Here is an 18,256-nt window from a genome sequence, read left to right on the forward strand (position 1 = left end):
TATTGAACATGTTTTTGTTCCTTTTTTTTTTTTATTTGTGTTTAATTTTATTCTTTATATTTGAAATTTAGGCATCCAATTTCTTATACCAAACAGTTATGATATTTTTTTTCTTCCTTTTCCGTTTATATCTATCGTGAAACTCTCTAGACTGTACTCAAGCGGTTGGCTACCTTGTAGCAGGCGTGAAGTACTCTGATTGGAATTTAGCATGTTGATGTTCATATCTATCGTGAAACTCTCTAAACATAATTGTTCATTGGTCCCTAGAAATATGTTTAGAAACATCAACATACTTCAACGTTCTAACCCATTTTTCAATAAGGATTGACTGATTTTGAGCGAGTTAATACCAAGTTTTGGCAGAGTTGATCGAGTTTTGATAGAGTTGACCTGGAGTGAAATATTGTAGTTTTTGGTCGATTCAGCTCAACTCTCCTCGGTCACTGACCTTGTGTTGACTGGTGAGTAGTCTGATTTTTACAACACAGTAGCGTTGACACCCCAACCAAACCACCCTCTTTATCCTATAACATTTATATCTTCCTTACTTACACCACCGCCATCCGAAATCACCAAAATTATGTTCGAAACCACCAAGAAAATTGAAGAACTGCCGTTAACTATTTGCCACTGCGGTGCCATGCTGGTCATTTCTGTATCATACAGTAGCAACTTGTCATGTGTTTTTTTTGCCTTGTCGAAATATTGTCACTTTGTTTAGATTGGTGTATATATTTATTTATCTTACAAGTTGAGTATATTGATTCCTTGGCTTTACTATTCAACTATCATTAGAACATAATTATAATTAATAATTGTGTTATATAAAGTAGGCAAGTTATTATCTTCTATTATTCGATTAATGGGGAATAAACTTTAGGATCAGGTTTTGTCCAGCAATTTTAGGTTTAAGTCAAGTATAATTAGGGGTTTAGAGTTGTAGTTAAATATTGATAAAAAAATGATTTTATACCATTCAACATTGACACAACCTTAGAATATCATACTCGCCATTTCCTAGTAATGAATATCAGAATATGGAAGTTTTACATGCTTGGTTGCTTAAATGGATAAAAACTCTAGATCTGATAAGCAAATAGTTTTTATTAGTTTAATTTTGAACTTGTATTTTTGCAGTACCTGACTATTAAAGATAAACAAGTAAACTCATATAGTTATACGACCATAAATTTCTAACATGTGACATTATATATCTTTGGACTTTTGACCAGCTTGAGTAGGGGATCTGTGCTATCTTATTGCCTCAAACCTCTGATGCAACTTGATTAAAGTCAATACAGTAGTTTGGCATTGCATTTTGTAACCTTGTGCCATCCACACAAGATTAAAACTCATAAAATTGACTTTTTCAAGACTCGCTTTACTCTTCATTGACATATATTGAATTTCCTATTGATTACTGATTTTCTGAATAATAATTATTAAACATCCATACAAATTCTGCATATATTTACAAGCTCTCCACAATGGGACTGGAATCCACAACCAATTGGTTGATGTGTCATCACACATATCACTAGGATCAAGGCCCAAGGGTATTGATTACTGAGTACATATTGCCAATAGTATTGTTCATTGTACTTCAAACGTAGTCTTAGTTTATGTTTCTTCACATGGTAACAAAATAATGTTTTAATCAGAAAGAAATATACCCAATAGTGTTATAGATGAAGTATATATAATGCAAGGTGATGTTCAATTATATAATCATCTACATGGTTTTCTGCAGGAAATACTTACCATGAAGTGTGGTGCCGTACAACATTCACCTCCAGACAAATCTCTTCCTGAACCAAGCCCATGGTCTCCGGTATGACCCTACAATCTTAATAATCATTCTTTAATGGCTAAGCTAGCATGAGTGTGACAGAACCAAACTTTTTTACGACTATTGAAGCACCTAGTGGCTAGTACTTTTAGTCACATCAAATAACAATTTTGGTCTTTCATACTTGCCTGTAAGGGATAAAGGAATCCGACCACTAAATTCTTGCATGAAACTCCAATTTGAGACTTGGCCTATTTAATTTAACCTCTAATATTTTACTCATTGGGGATTCCTCTAACATCATATTTTTTAACTTCTTAACTATTTCTTAACATCATTCTGCCTGTATGGGGGACCTTTTTCTACACAGTCTTGTAATAGTTGTCGAAGATAAGATTGTAATAACAGCAGAATAAGGATTATTGTGTTAGATACCAGACAGAACAGCCTGGGACATGTTCAGGAATTATAACACACTTTTATATTGTTATTTCTTTTATTAACTGTCACAACTTCTTTTTTTGGGGTGAAGGAAAATTAATTTGCCAAACTTACGTCATTTCACAATTATACGTTTTGGACTCGATTTAATATACATCGCTTGCTTTAATCCTTTTATATAGTTCTGAATTTTGCTGTTACTCATTAAACTTCTAAGACTTGTATATTCATGTTAAGATCAAGTTATCAAGTTATTAAACAAACAAGGAAGAATCAGAAACCAAATTTAAAATCAAGTATAAGCCATCTCGTGCCCTCTATCTTTTATCCTTGAGTTTTTTTTTTTTTTTTCAAATCAGATATCATTAGAATTCATATTTACAACGAGGGTTGAAATCGCAAACTAATTAATTGCATGATATGGGACTATAGAATAATTATGGAGATTTTGACGCCACAGCCTTGACATGCAAGTTTATCTTTTTTGCTTTACTCATTTCATTTTGCAACATCCTTATGACGATGAGTCGATGACAACAATTCATTTTAGTCTCTCTTTACCTCAAGTGTTAGAATATTAAAAGAAGGATTCTCATTGCCGAGGTTCCTATTACTGTCAGGAATGAAAATGTGTAACTCAAAACTGTACTTGAAATTTTGACACCACTAACGTTGGCATTCTTTGTGCAAGTTTAAGTATGTGATGACCAATTCCAATTTGTTGGCTTGATCAGTGAACTCTGGTTAAGATGGTAATTAGGTGTGTTGGGTAACGGGCTGGTTGGCCCAAAAAGAATCGTATATCAAAAGTTGCAAGTGTGTTTTATGTATAATCAGTTTGTCAACTTTATAACAAAAGTCATGTCAATTGAATAGGTTTTAAGTTATTCGAAAATAATGATTTAGGATCTCTTATGCATTGCAAAATTTACCAACTTGGTAGTTTTTTCATCTGTTCAGCCCTTTTTGCGGTAAGCTACTTTTTTTTATTTAACCATGTCGCCTGTAGTAGATAAGACATAACCAAATTAACCCATTGATAAGTGAATGGGTCAAATTGCCACCTCTGGTTTCTGCTCTATCTTAATGCGTCTCTATTAGAATTGTGTTTGGAAGCACTTAGAATGGAGTTTTTTGTTTTGTTTGTGGCAACTTTTTTTCGTTGCTTGCAGTTTTGTATTATTTCTCATTGAAATTAAAACACCACTCATTTTTGTTCTCTGAAAATGCTTTCTTAAGGGAGTAGTTTATGTTGTGTTTTCTAGCTTCGAATACGCATCTTATATATTCATTTCAATGGATTTTCAGGTTAAGAAGAAAGTCAGTCAGATTGGACCATACGACTGTACGAAGTACACCAATGCTATGCCGTCAAATTCTCATTGATCATATTAATAGTTTAGTCTGGTGCATTTGTCCTGCCAACATGATGTACAGTAGAAATCTCTGCCAACTGTACTTCCTAATCGGCACTTCCTATTACTCCTAAAAGCATCAATAAGAGTGACCCTACCCTATTAGAAGGGTAAGGGACCGTCCAAAAAGCTATTGCCGCATTGGACTTTTTTTTTTGGTAAAGGGCTACCCCGCTTTACTTTTCTAACAACACAAACAATGTTTTACGAGTAATGTGGCTGAGATACGACATTAGGAAGGGGTCCATGGTGAATTGATGGCTAATGCAGTTGAGGTTATGATCATGCTTCATGACAAAAACAATCATATTCCTGAAGTCCAGGCCCCGGCTGGGATTTGAAACTGGGCATGGGGTTATGGTCCATGACTAAAGCTTTTGGCTGGCCATCTGAGTGCAAAACAGTATACCACTAAACCAAAGTTTGGTGATTCTAATGAGGGTTTATAGATTTTGCATAACTTTTGTGGTATTTTTCCTTTCCTTTTGCAGTTAGAATTAATATTTCCCTCGGTTAACAACCTGTAGCAAAGACAACATAACCAGATGTCCATTGTTTAAACTTAAAAATTCTCTGGATTGTAGGGCTTGTGACTCTATCTGTTGGAGATCTAAGTTTAAAGTTTTGAAACATTGTTTAATCATATCTAAAGAACGTGTGCATATGACAAGAGATTTTAATACAAGATATGGACTCAACTAAATTAGGTTAGAAGTTTCAACTTTCAACCTATATTGTAAGAAACGCATTCAGTTGTAAATTTATTTTTCCTTCTAACTTCTAATATTCATTTTTCAAGAAATTGAAATAGGTTTTCTTATTTGTAGAAAATCTGAAGATGCGAAGAGTCTTTTAATCTTATATAGTAAAAGAGTTTTAGAAAATCATAAATATGAGTTTTCCAAAAGTTAGATATAATTTAAAAAACAAGGTTTTTTGCTATTACGAAAAGTTGATTTGGAAAAATTATATTTGAACACATTTTTTTTTAGCTGAAATTGTTTTTTTTTTTATAGAAAATACTAACAAAATTGAAACCAGAAGTCACATAGGGGCGATCATGGCCTTAACCTGACCAGGTGACGGCCTGGCCTGGCCAGCAATCCGTAAAGTACAAGAAACATGACCCGAGGACCGGCCCATGTTTCACCGGGTTGGTCTGGTCTGGTTTATATAGCGGGTTGGCCCGTAGCCTGAAAAACTAATATTTGTCATGCAAAAAACAAGTGTAACTACTAATGATTAAATGTATTAGCAATTATTAGTATACGTTAATATGTTATACTAGTGATTATATGTTACATGTTACCATGAGATAAAGACGATATGCAAGAAATAAGTGTAACTTACATGCTCGATTCAAGTTTCTCGTCAATTAAAATTCTCCTTATATGTGTTAGCTAGGGATATACAGTAATTATTAAGCAATTGCATTTAAGAAGTATGCTACTATAATAAAGATAAACCAAATAAAGTTCATGTTGTGATAACTTTCGTTGGTGTCATGGTGTAGATGTAAAGTCAATATCATGTGTTAACACCTCACCGATGACAACATAAATAGTAATTTTTTTTTAAGGCAAACAAAGATTTTATTTATATATACTAGCTAATTAAACTCGGGTTCGACCCGAGTTTTTAAAATTAAATCGGTTCTGACCCAGACATTTTTCGTTCAAATCAATATTAGAAGAAAAAAGTTGAAAAGTTCAAAAAATTTTAAAAAAAATCCGTAAAAGGTTTAATGTTAATGTTGATGACTATTCATTTATCATTGTATATATGATTTAAAAATTATTTATATGAGGATAGAAAAAGGGATGAAAGTTTAAGATAGCTAAAGAAAGTAAACATGTTTAAGGTAAAAAAAAAAAGCAATAAAAAAATAAAAATACAAAAATTATGATGTTATATCTATTTAAATATTATGCTAGCAAAAGATGAAGACTTGTCATTTCATTCTTTTTCTAAAAAAAGTTTTTGAAAACAATTTTGTTTTATTAATATAAGAGAGAAGTAAACATGTCTAAGGTAAAAAAAAAACAATAAGAAAATAAAAATACAAAAATTATGATGTCATATCTATTTAAATATTGTGCTAGCAAAAGATGAGGGCTTGTCATTTTATTCTTTTTCTAAAAATAGTTTTTGAAAACAATTTTGTTTTATTAATATACGAGAGCAAGTACCCGCGCGTTGTGGCGGTGAGATGGTGGGGTGATACCTAGGTCATAGAGTATGATAGGTTATAGGAGTTGATATGTCATAGAGTATGATAGTCAAATGCCTTAACCGTACGGGCTCCGCCCTCGGATTTAAAAATTTGTCGAAAGTATATCGAATGACATCTCTAATGAAAGGGCATGAAATTTTAAGAACACCCATACAATTTTTATAATTTATCGATGTACGGCTTTTCAGATCAAAGATTTTGAATGAATTGGATGAATAAATGATTTATGGAGGAGAGAGAAAAAAGATGATTGGTTGAGATTTGAGGAGAGAGAAAGGGTATTATAGTTATTTTAGATAAATATAGAATAGATAGAAAAGGCATTTTGGGGAAGTACTTAAAATCAATATTGAAAATTTCAAGTTTAATGTTGAAAATCTAGGAAAAATCTAATATAGTATAGATAAGAGATATACTTAGTTAGATTTACATCCACGGTACAATCGCCCAAAAGGCCAAGAACAACAAAAAAAACCAACACAATATGAAATAATGTGGCTACGTCAAAAATCTTCCACTGGTCTCATAATAACGATGCTATTTTCCCCCTATTTTTAACCCATAAGAAGCTCGACACCGTAAAGAAGTAAAAATTTGGCAATCTACGTACACCATCTAGATATAAAATTCTATATTTCTTGAGCAAGAGATGAAAAGATGGTTTACAGCTTCTTTGTGTACACCGCAAATTGGTCACCGGGTGAATGGAACTGTTACGTTACGACGAGCTAAAGAGAAAGTTGGCAGCGTATCCAGGTCTACCTCCAAGCAGTGAAGGTTACTTTCTATAAATAGTAATTTCATTATGATAAATGAAGGCATACAAGGAGAGGTGTTTTGCTATGAATATATCATCAGTATTTTAGTTTATTAATTTTGTAACATGTTTAACATGTCTAGTGGCATACGGTTAAACATTATGGTGTACACCAACCTGCATCAACGCGTTGCTCAGCCCAGCTGACATGCTGAGTGTTGCATCTAACTAAAATACAATTCACATCATTCTCTACTAGTAGTAGTTGTAGCTCCCAAAATAATTCTGAATATCTGAAACGAATAAAATGTATACTTCACATATCACAAATGTAAAAATAACCAGAGAGATAACAGATACCAAAATCATATACAACACCACATCGCAATAGATGCTCGCTCAACTTGAAGACAGAAAAAACAACAAAAAGCAATTGAGATATATGGAAGTTTTTAAGACATAGTTAGCTAGCATAAGTAGCTGTTAAATGTGGAGCTAATCTGTTACATTTAGAAGCGTTTTCAGGATAATGTCAGCCATCCCATCTGCTAAAGAAAACATATGGCCTGCACGTGGGAGCTCCTTGTAATTGATCCATGGGAGTTGCTGGGCGATATAGCGTTGCAATTTCACAGGCGTAAATCGATCATCATCACCCTGCCATATATGAACTGACCCTTCATTATTTGGAAATGGGTTCTCAAGTTCCACTGGATCAAATTCCCAGTTGCCAAATGCAATTATCAAATCACGGTGAAGAGACTCGTATTCTCCTTGTTGTGTTGGCTGTGTCTTTAACAAAAGAAGAGGAAGACAAACGGGTTGAGTCAGTGAGAGTACATGATGCTTACTTGATGCAGTTCATCTACTTATGAATGAGGCGATATGAGTTCCATTGTAACTCTAACATATAAAACAAGCCTAACAAAATAGCAAGTTAAAAGTGAAACGGGTCAAAGAAATCTAAAGTCACACAAAATATACTTTTTAAACACCTAGTATCCATTTTGAGAAACCATCCACCACCACGCATTGTTCGATTCTATAGATTATTATTGAAATGATATTTTCAAATCTTAGTTGAAACACTATTTATCCAGTAAAATTTTAATTAAGTTGGAGAAAAAGTGTTTTGACAAAACCATTTTGGACATTTGAAAAAATGTGTTCTGACATGACCTGTCTTAGTCCTTACACTAAAATAGAAGAGCATGTATTCAGCATTTCCCTTCTACTGCAAATGCATCAACAAGGATTGAGATCCTCTAAAGTTAAAATGAACTTCATAGGTAAAGTTGATGGGAGTGGACCATTGGATTAAAATCAATGGACAATATTAAAAAAAATCATTTTTGAATCTTAACCTTTGATTTTAATCCAAAGATCAAGATCATCCTAACTTTACCTATAAAGTTACTATAACTTCTAGTTTTGAGAGATTTTCCTTTTAACATGAGATTCATCGACTGACACGATATGATTATGTTAAACAATTCTCTATCTGTGGCATAATATGTAGTTCAAGATATGTTAAACCACTCCCTGCACCTAGAATTTAGAAAACTGCCCGTTGTGAATTATAACTAGATGATTCATAATTCAGATCTACAGAGCAGACACCAGAACTAGTACCTTTTGCTTTTCTGTTGGAGCGGGTAACTTTGACAGAACTTCCATGTCTGGAGGAGAAAACATAGCACGGGATTGAGAAGTAACAGAGGAACTTGGGAACCATTTTTGCGTGTTCCACCAATAGGTCAACCACGGTAGATGGTGAACAACACGCAGACACCATTGGTCCTGCTTAAACTGCTCATAATATACTTCATTCGATAAGTTGGAAGGAAAGTTAGGCCACCAGTGATTGACTACTGGAGAAATGAGTGTTGCCCCTGCAAGCCTGTTTTTTAAGAAAAACAACATTAACACAATTATTACAAGTTCCTTAAAGAATATAACATGAACTCTCTCAATAAGCTAGAATCTACACATAAAGCTGGAAATTTCAATCTATTTACTTGTGAAAGGATCAAACAGGTTGAAAGTCACCCAAATTTAATGTTGCCAGATGAAATTGTATTTTGTTATGGTACATTTAATACTAGGTGGGATACGATATGTATAGATACAAGTAGCTAAACACAATCAAACCCTAACGGTGCATTGGGTTAACTCTAAATCTAAATAGAATCCAACAATGCCCCTGAAGCTAGAGCATAGATAACGGTCATAGCAGCTTGCTCCAAATATATAACTAATCTGACTTTCAGTCAGTGCATTGGCGACATACCTACTAACTCTAAAGTGACAATTAACTTATATGTTTGTACTTTGTTCATAAAACCCTGAATTGGTTGCAATATTAATATCTGCCTTGATAGAACCCCATAATTTCATTGGCTTAGTTTGAATAAACCCAGCTTCACAAAGTGAATTGCATAGTCATACAAGTGTACTTGTAGCCTGTACCATGGCCCTATATTCGGATTATGCACTTGAAAGAGATACAATATTTTGTTTCCTACCCTTGTAAGATACGAGATTTCAAGATATTTTGTTCCCTACCCTTGTAAGATACGAGATTTCTTCAACAAAGACTCAATAAACACCTGCTAGTAGGGTTTCCATTGTGATCGGATTTGTAAACCTTTCTATAATGTGGTGACATGATTTTGATACAAGATACCATGGCCCAACACACCATTTAAATATTTGAGAATATGACTCGCGATATCCTAACGTCAGACTCTTAGAGATACCATGAACCGACTAAGTAAGCTTACCGGAAGAGGGATGTCAGGTCAAGTAACAGTAAGGTTGACCCCAAGTGGCAAGTACAGAATTGTTAACTGTTGACTTCTCAGATAATCAATATCATCAGAACAATGCCAATATTTAAAAAACCAAATTAACAATCTGTAAAACTGTGACCCTTTGCCACCCTCAATAGTCAATGATAAAAAAAAAAAAAAACAAAATTCACCTCGTCAGATATATCCAAAAAAAAAAAAAACAAATCAGAACACATGACAATTTTATAATTCCAAATCAGATTTCTTAAACGCGAACAGAACAGAATAGGAGCAGGAGCCCGAAGGCCAAAGCAACACAATTATGAGAAACAAAAAGTGACATAACCTAAAAGATCTCACGATGGATCACGTGAGAGTCAAAAATTTTATGAACCATGAAGATAATGGAGGCACACAAGCGGCTACAGAAACATATTGATATCGGAGGAGTGTGAGTGATCGGATGACTACCAAAGTCGCAGGGTTTGGTTGCTGGAGTCTCCTAGAGTGATCTGTCTAGGTGGTGAGACTTAGACGAGAACTCAATCAGAGTACCCAAGGTGAATCACCACTAATTCTCACAAACCCTAGCCAAACTATTTTGTACATTTGATATCAATTATACATTTTGATATCAATTGGGGGATTGTTGAATTCAGGGGGATAGTTGGATTCTATGTACATTGGTTTAACTCTAATTCTACATACAATCCAACTAATTCTTAGTGTACATTTGATATCAATATGGTCCTAATGGCCAATTGGGCAACTACAGTTCTAAATAATATACTATGAACCAAACGCATACAGCCTTATAAATGCTTTTGTTACTTAGATAATTAGTGTCATACTTAACACAATCATAATCAAAATTTAACACGATAATTATTTGTAACAATTAATAAAATCTTGCCCCTCTTTGGCAAAAATTCTTAAAAGGCTATCGAATTTGATTTACGCTACCTGTGAGGGATGTACTTCAGACAAGGCCAGACCAATTCACCACCCATAGATAATCCAACTACATAAAACTTAGATCCAAGTCCTAGCTGATCAGCAAGTTCTTCAATATCCAAAGCTAAACTCTTCAGAGTTCTTTTAGGATCTGGATCACTCTCTCCATATCCAGGCCGGTCAAATGAAACAATGTACACCCCTAAATCTTCAATAAGAGCCTGTAATAAACACGATTCAACCATCAAAAGTAACCTCAAGCGCAAGACAAGGAAAGAAAAGGAAATGATGGAAGGGTCTATACCGGAGAGGCTCTACTAGCAAAAATATTATGATGCTTTGAACCACCAAAACCATGTACAAAAATAACTTTGTTCTTGGCTGTCTCTTTCGGGACACCAAATTCTAAATAGGACAGATGCCTTCCATCACGAAGCTTGATCCTGGGTGAAGTAACAGGTGGTCCATCTGGAGATCCACATATCTTTGGAGGCGGTGGACGTGTTGCTTGGTAGGCCCATGCCAAAAACCCCGTGAAAAAGACGAGCAACAACTTCTTGAAAATACCTAAGTAGTTTCCAATTGAGCAAAGTAATTAAAGCATGAAATCAACAACACCATGATAGGTAATTAAAGCATGAACCCAATATAACAAACACAAAGCCCTAAACTTGATTCGTTCGGCCACTAAAGCCAACTCCATGAGATAAAAAAGACGAATACGATTCAGAATTGACTCTCAACTGTCTTGCATACCCTCATAATTCGTCCACATGGATACAAAGACACCCTTGACCTAGAGGTATCTAAGTGGACCCACGCCAAGAGGTTGTGGATTCAAGTAAAAATATGTATTATGTATATTTTCTCAAAAAGAGAAGGCATACGTGCCCATTAGTTTTTTAAAATGAAAGACAGAAAGAAGGCTTTCTAAACAGATCGAATTCCATGAAAATCTAAAAGGATAAAGAGAAGATTGGCTGCTACTTTATCTATCAAGTTTATAAAAAATATCAAATTGAAATGAAGAAATGATAGTAGCACGTTGTTTTTATACACTAGTAGATATTAGCCAAATTAGAAACACGTAGGACTTGTTATAATGATAATTTGAATTAGACTAGAATAGGAATTATGTAAAACGGTCTACATTGGAGTGCAACACAAAGGAAAACGGTTATAAGGTAAGTTACATTCTAGGATAGTCTACAAGTTATATTTAGACTAGGATTGGGAATCCTAGGAATTTTCCCAGGGGGAGGCTGAAGTAGGTATCCCATCATACCGTTGTAAAACCGAAATCAGTTGGTCCATAATCAAGGATAGTTTCTGGTCACTTTCTCTCTTATATTCAAGCGTAACTTTGGATCGACTTTGTCTAAGGAATATAGGGAGGTTTTCAAGGGCGTTTTGCAGGGGCGGTACTACATCGAAAGTAGGGTAGTCCGAGCTACAGGTATGTTCAATCCATGTATAAAATAATTTGAAAAATGTTGGTACTACAGGGGTCATGTAACTGACTCTAAAACTTTTGAAAATGAAAAATGTCAAAAGTGCCAAAAACTCTTAAAAACAGTCAAATATTACTAAAATCCGCTAAAAATCATAACAATCTGGTCGTTATCGTTACTTTACGTGGATACATAGATACAAAAAAAAAAAAAAAAAAAAGTGCTATGGGTCACTTTTGATCCTAGTTCTGCCATTGTTATTTTGGGTAGATCAGCAGCTGCTGTCATAAAGGGCTGTTGATCAAACTCTTATAAGGGTATCGAAGTGAAAATAATAACATAGACTTTGTCATATTGAATCAGTAGAGTTTGTTTCAAAAGATTTTTGATTACTTGATATATTAATATTAATATTAATATTAATAAATAAATAAAGAAAACGGGAAAAGAGGGAAGGAGGTGGACTTGGAGTGACCTTTGGTGGGTTTGGACTTGGATTTGGTGCGGGTGTGAGATCTGGCTGATGCAGCTGATATCTTCACTTTCCCTGCCATTTCTTCTTTCTTTCACTACTTTGGAGTAAAAGAAAGTAGAATCACACAACAACTTTCTTTATCTTTATATATGTCTATAAAAAACGTCATTTACGGATCTATCATTCTATCTTAGTCAAACATGGCACCTAAATGAGTCAATTAGTGACGGTTTGATTAATGATTTTAAAATGTGAATAGTTTAAAGACTCTAAATAAAAAATGATTTTTAACCCTAAGTTATGGGTTTGACTTTTCACAATGATTAATTTTAGAGATTTACTGGTTCATGATTTACATTTAATAATAAGCACGGTATCCGTGCTATGCGGCGGTGTTCGTGACGGCGACGGTGTTGGTGGGGGACGACTGTTGATGGTAGAGGCGGCGTCGAGTGATATAAATAATTTATGTAAAAGTAATTAATGTAAAGAGTTAATTGAGATACTTTAAAAGATTAAGGACTAATAGTGTAATATATATTTAAGGGTATTTTAGACATTTTCCCCATATAACTTTCAACATGAGGGCTATTCTTTTTATAGTATAGTATAGATAAAATACGTGTAATACTTCATATAAAATATCTCATTATGTCAAATACCAAAATAAAATAAAATAAAATAATCTTCTAAATGAACGACTTACCTCTTTTACCATTGTACTAGTTAATCAACCCGGGTTCAACCCAGGTATGTTAATTAAAATTTTAAATTATAAACTATAAACAAAATTATGTAATGTTTTTCTTAAAACATTATAACTTGGTATAAATCTAATAATTCAACTAACGCAATAATGATATAGTTAATAAATCAACTAAATAAAAAGACATTTTATTTTGTAATATTATATAAGAGATAATTTTTTATTCTTTAAATAAATGATTAATATATTTATAAAACATGTAAAGAGTTATTTCTATTTTATTTATATATGACATCATAATTAAAAAAAAACTTTTTTAAGATGAAATATGGATTTGCCACATCAAAAAATTTCTAAGAATACTTATAAAAAACAATCTTGTTTTATTATATATAGAGAAGATATGATTTAGCATTGATTTATTTACGTTTATGTGTCCACTAATTAAAGTTTTTTATAAAACTATAATAATATTTAATTGTATAACGTATGGAGAAGATTTCTATCTGAGGGGTGGATAGACTATTAATTGATGTATCTAAATTTATGATCTTAATCTCTATTACTTTATAAAAATTATCACACTTTCTTTTAACACTTTTTAACACTTTTTCTCATAAAAATATCTTTATGCGAAATGACTATCCTACCCATAATTAATTAAATAATTCTCTCTTTTATTTATTAAATTAAACATCTTCACTTAAAATACCTACAATTTTTTAATGAAATAATCTACAACATAGACCCATAAATTCCTAAATACCTACATTAACCCTTTTATTTTAATTATTTTACGAAAATAACCACACTGCCACCACCTGCCACGCCACCACCACTAATAACCGCCGCCGCCAACACCACATCACCGCTACCATCACTATCGCCGTATTGCATATTGTATATTAAAAATATACATTACAGACAGGGGGCGTTTTTACTCTACCAGATTTGCCATTACAGACAGGGAGCCCACACTATTTTAAAGCGATATGGTCGAGATACCAAAAATTTGGGTCGGGATACACCAGACGTTTATAAAATACAAACCATGAGTTTATATATATTTAGAAAATATAATCAAACCATATATTGTTCAGGGAACATTATTATTGTTGCGAGTAGAAGTTTTTTTTATTCTTATATTTAAAACTGTCAAAAGTTATAAAATAAAATCGTCTATCAATTAATAAGGGTAAATAGTGCAACAAGTCCTTATTCTATTAAAGATATTAAAAAACTTTTGAAAGAAAAAATAAAAAAGAAGTCAAGGTAAAGACATATCGATCATATCATACATGATACATACGTGCTACTTAGACTTTACCTATATTTGAAAGTTTAAATTATAAATATAGAAATGTGTCTTTTATGTAGATAACAAAGAATGTATATAAATGTTGTTTGATTGCTGAAAGCATACCCCTTGACAACATTCTGTAATTTAATGGTGGTTTGCTTCACGTTACTGCAATCATATATGATATATGATATACAAACCTTTCTTAAACAACATTCCTTTGCTTCCAACATATAATGTTTATAAGTTTAGTTTCCTCCGTACTCCAAACCATGCCCAAATCATTCCCTGCCCTCGTCCTATTCCTAATTCCGATCTTGATTCTGGTCCGACCACACCATGCATCAGTGGATTTCGTTCGTCCATCTTCACGACCCATTGTTATCACCCCTCACAATCGTCCCGAATCTCATCCACAACAGGTATAAAATTAGGCTTAATACTACTTTGGGTTATGTCTTTTAATATGTATTTTTGGTAAGTTCGTGTATTAACTTACCTTAGACATATAACACAATAAGTTAGCTATATTATTGTTTTATTTGGTAAAGTAGTCAGCTATATTATTATGTGATGTAAGATACTACAGTATTTACTTATTTAGGAATGTTTTCTTAATTTCTTTAAGACGTAGTTTTATCAATTTGAATAACTTTTGCATGTTAAGAGGTATGATGTGGGCCCAAGTCCCAATTGTCTAGAAACGACTGCCATTTTGTTTTTAGAAGCCCAAGATCGTATGAGGCTTTCGCCAAGATGAGCATAACTTAGACTACGGGGATCCAGACTTGAAACCAGTCGAATCAAAGCTTCTGGCAAGGCCTTGTCGTTTTTTGGTCCCCCAAAAGCTTTATTTTCCGAGTCATTTGTATTTGGGAAAATGATCCATACCGAATACTTTACATAAATTTAGGTACCGCCACATTAAAAAAAGGTTACAGATTAAACATTTGAATTTGATAAACATACATAACTCCATGAATTTTAAATAAACCCTTCCTGAATTTTACATAATCCCCTGTTTTACCTAATATAGGTACTACATGCTTTATCCATTATTTCCCTTTTGTATTTTTATGTTTTCTTTTTCCAGTTTGTTGGACTTTGTTTGTGGACTAGTTTTTGGCCCATCTGTCTTTTCAAACCCAAACAGTCTATTATAGGGTTGATAGTGCCATAGTGGTACTATTTGATTATAAGAAATTTCAAATTTTTTTCTCCCAAATCACAAAATATGTGTTTGAGTGAAAAAATACCCTGATTATCTTGAATTAACAATAATTAGCAAATTATTCTTAACGTTCGTGTAAAAGCAATATGCTCAATTGTGTTTCTCTCGGTTTTAGACTACATCACAAATGTCAAAATGCTGCTATTAGCATCACCAAATGTTTGCTAACTTTTTTTTTTTTGTCCGAAGCTTCCAACCCAAGGCCCTTAAAATGGATATATATGTCTCTAGATGAAGTCATGCACAATAGATCAAAACATGAAAAAAGTATTTTTGTGAATTATAATGTAGGTTTGCATTTCATGTCAATAAATGGTTGAGCTTGTTCTAATGATAAATAAAAATATTGGCATTTTTAGGTGCATATATCTTTGGTTGGAAAACATTACATGAAAGTTTCATGGGTGACCGAGGGAAACGGCGGTGTGATGTCTACAGTCGACTACGGTAAATGTCCTGGGGTATACGAGTCGTCTGCAACTGGGGAACACACATACTACAACTATTTTCTGTATAGATCAGGTAAGATTCACCATGTCACAATCGGGCCACTTGATCCAGCAACAACTTATTACTACAGATGTGGTGGGTTGGAGCCAGAGTTTAACTTTCGTACACCGCCTGCTACATTTCCTATCGAGTTTGCAGTTGCAGGTTAGTACATAATTCAACTTTTAGGCCCTTTCATATTGGATATATTATCTATGTAGCACCGAAAAGGGTACGACAAAGGGGTACGGGAACGGAGAACGGCAAAACTAAAAAATCTAGAATACGGGTACGGCAATACAAAAAAAATTTACAAATATAAATTATATCAATTTTTTTATAGAGAGACTTGAGATTTGAGAGATTATATGTATAATTGTATAATACATGCTTGATCAGTGATCACTCATTGAATGTTTAGCGTTTCATAATTGGTTTTGGTATATAAAAAATTTAATGTTGATCAAATCGTATATACTATATAGCCTGTTTGGGTTTGGGGAATAGAAAAAGTTCATTAAAACCTTGATATTAATTAGAAACCGTATGGAAACTTCAAAAAACGTTTTGGTATCTATAGAAAATTCAAGGGAACGTTTCATACGTGGAAACGTTTCCATGGAGTTTCAGATACGGGTACGGCTACCTGTTTGGAGTTTCAGTGTATCATAATATTGCCTACATTTTCAATTTTTTGCCAATTACGAGTACAATTTTTACAGATTTTATAACCATTCACTATTTTATTTCATATCATTTCAGTACAGAACAACACTCTACATAGAAATAAAAGAGAAACGGGCAACAATTATTGATTTTTCACTTTGTATATATAACAAAAAAAACTCACATACACATAGGTGATCTTGGACAGACAGAATGGACAAGTAGGACTTTGGAGCATATAAGTGCAAGAAACTACGATGTTTTGCTCCTACCCGGTGATCTGTCATATGCAGATACACAGCAACAACTTTGGGACTCTTTCGGACGTTTAGTTGAGCCATACGCTAGCCAAAGGCCATGGATGGTCACTCAAGGAAACCATGAACAAGAAATATTCCCAATCATCGACCCAAAAGGGTTCAAAGCCTACAATTCTAGATGGCCTATGCCATTTAAAGAAAGCGGATCAGAATCAAATTTATATTACTCATTTGATGTTGCTGGAACTCACATTATCATGTTAGGTTCTTATGCTGAATTTAGTACTGATTCTGATCAATATAAGTGGTTGGCTAATGATCTTGCTAAAATTGATCGGTCTCAAACACCGTGGGTTATAGCAATCATTCATGCTCCTTGGTATAATTCGAATTTGGCTCATCAAGGTGAAGGTGAAAGCATGAGAGTCGCTATGGAAGAAATGCTGTATGATTTTCGTGTTGATGTGGTTTTCGCTGGTCATGTTCACGCATATGAACGCTTTGTAAGCCCTCTTCCTTTTTGATTCTACTGTTTTCCTGTTTGATATTATGGGCTTATGAAAGATGAATCACTGTATAACTTGTAAACATCTCTAACATTTCCAGACAAGGGTTTACGATAATCGAGCTGATCCTTGTGCTCCAATATACATAACAATTGGAGATGGTGGGAACAGAGAAGGCCTAGCCATGTTGTAAGTTTCTCCATAAGCTAATTCCTTATATTAGCTATATGTATTCTGACAAAACTATCCAATTAATTAGTAATGAGTGATATATTTTGAATAAAACTGTAGATACAAGGAACCTAAGCCGTCTATATCTATATATCGAGAAGCAAGCTTTGGCCACGGCCGATTGAGAATCATAAATGAGACACATGCTCATTGGTCATGGAATCGCAACAACGACACCATCTCAGTTGTGGCTGATGGAGTTTGGTTAGAAAGTTTGAGATCATCGCCCTCATGTAACCCGAAAACAACAGCTAACAATAAGGTGTCAACATATGAAAATGATGAGCTATGATCCTCCTGTAACTACTCTAATTTCTTTTTTTTCTTTTCTTTTGACAGCCTCTTTTTTACTCTATTAACGGTACGTATCAGGATTGATCAATTTCAGCATTCTTGTTTTAAGATATAGAGTGTATACAATGTATCATTATATATTGATTCAAAAACTGCTACTACTTTTTAAGTGTATAGAATGATTTCTAAGTAACGTTTCGAGTATTCACCTAAACAGCCTCTCAATTTCTTTTTAGTTTTGACCTTATTGATTTAATTAGGAT

The 18,256-nt window shown here is 33.6% G+C and overlaps 2 protein-coding genes across 2 annotated transcripts; one reads left to right on the forward strand and one right to left on the reverse strand.

Annotated features, from left to right (window-relative positions):
- Positions 1–7,055: 7,055 nt before the first annotated feature.
- LOC122603209 lies at positions 7,056–12,427 on the reverse strand. The gene is made up of 5 exons (XM_043775850.1): positions 12,311–12,427; positions 10,689–10,951; positions 10,394–10,605; positions 8,271–8,538; positions 7,056–7,430 (listed from the first exon to the last, which is right to left on the reverse strand). Exons 1-5 carry the CDS (start codon positions 12,387–12,389, stop codon positions 7,134–7,136), a joined length of 1,119 nt encoding a protein of 372 aa, XP_043631785.1. The 5' UTR covers positions 12,390–12,427; the 3' UTR covers positions 7,056–7,133.
- Positions 12,428–14,588: 2,161 nt separating this feature from the next.
- LOC122605936 (purple acid phosphatase 22-like) lies at positions 14,589–18,030 on the forward strand. The gene is made up of 5 exons (XM_043778900.1): positions 14,589–14,738; positions 15,907–16,201; positions 16,897–17,465; positions 17,569–17,657; positions 17,760–18,030. The coding sequence occupies exons 1-5, from the start codon at positions 14,589–14,591 to the stop codon at positions 17,989–17,991; spliced, it is 1,335 nt and encodes a 444-aa protein (XP_043634835.1). The 3' UTR covers positions 17,992–18,030.
- Positions 18,031–18,256: the final 226 nt, after the last annotated feature.

The sequence above is a fragment of the Erigeron canadensis genome, chromosome 6 (genome assembly GCF_010389155.1).
Source record: "Erigeron canadensis isolate Cc75 chromosome 6, C_canadensis_v1, whole genome shotgun sequence".
NCBI classification, from domain to species: Eukaryota; Viridiplantae; Streptophyta; class Magnoliopsida; order Asterales; family Asteraceae; genus Erigeron; species Erigeron canadensis.

Bases quoted from the DNA above. Each gene is read 5' to 3' on its own strand.
- LOC122603209 (XM_043775850.1), bottom strand. From the start codon at position 12,389: ATGGCAGGGAAAGTGAAGATATCAGCTGCATCAGCCAGATCTCACACC. The intron at 10,952-12,310 runs GTCACTCCAAGT...GAAACTACTTAG, and splicing joins CAAGTCCAAACCCACCAAAG to GTATTTTCAAGAAGTTGTTG. The intron at 8,539-10,393 runs GTAGCGTAAATC...CTTAAAAAACAG, and splicing joins CTGAAGTACATCCCTCACAG to GCTTGCAGGGGCAACACTCA.
- LOC122605936 (XM_043778900.1), top strand. From the start codon at position 14,589: ATGCCCAAATCATTCCCTGCCCTCGTCCTATTCCTAATTCCGATCTTG. The intron at 16,202-16,896 runs GTTAGTACATAA...ACATACACATAG, and splicing joins TATCGAGTTTGCAGTTGCAG to GTGATCTTGGACAGACAGAA. The intron at 17,466-17,568 runs GTAAGCCCTCTT...TAACATTTCCAG, and splicing joins TTCACGCATATGAACGCTTT to ACAAGGGTTTACGATAATCG.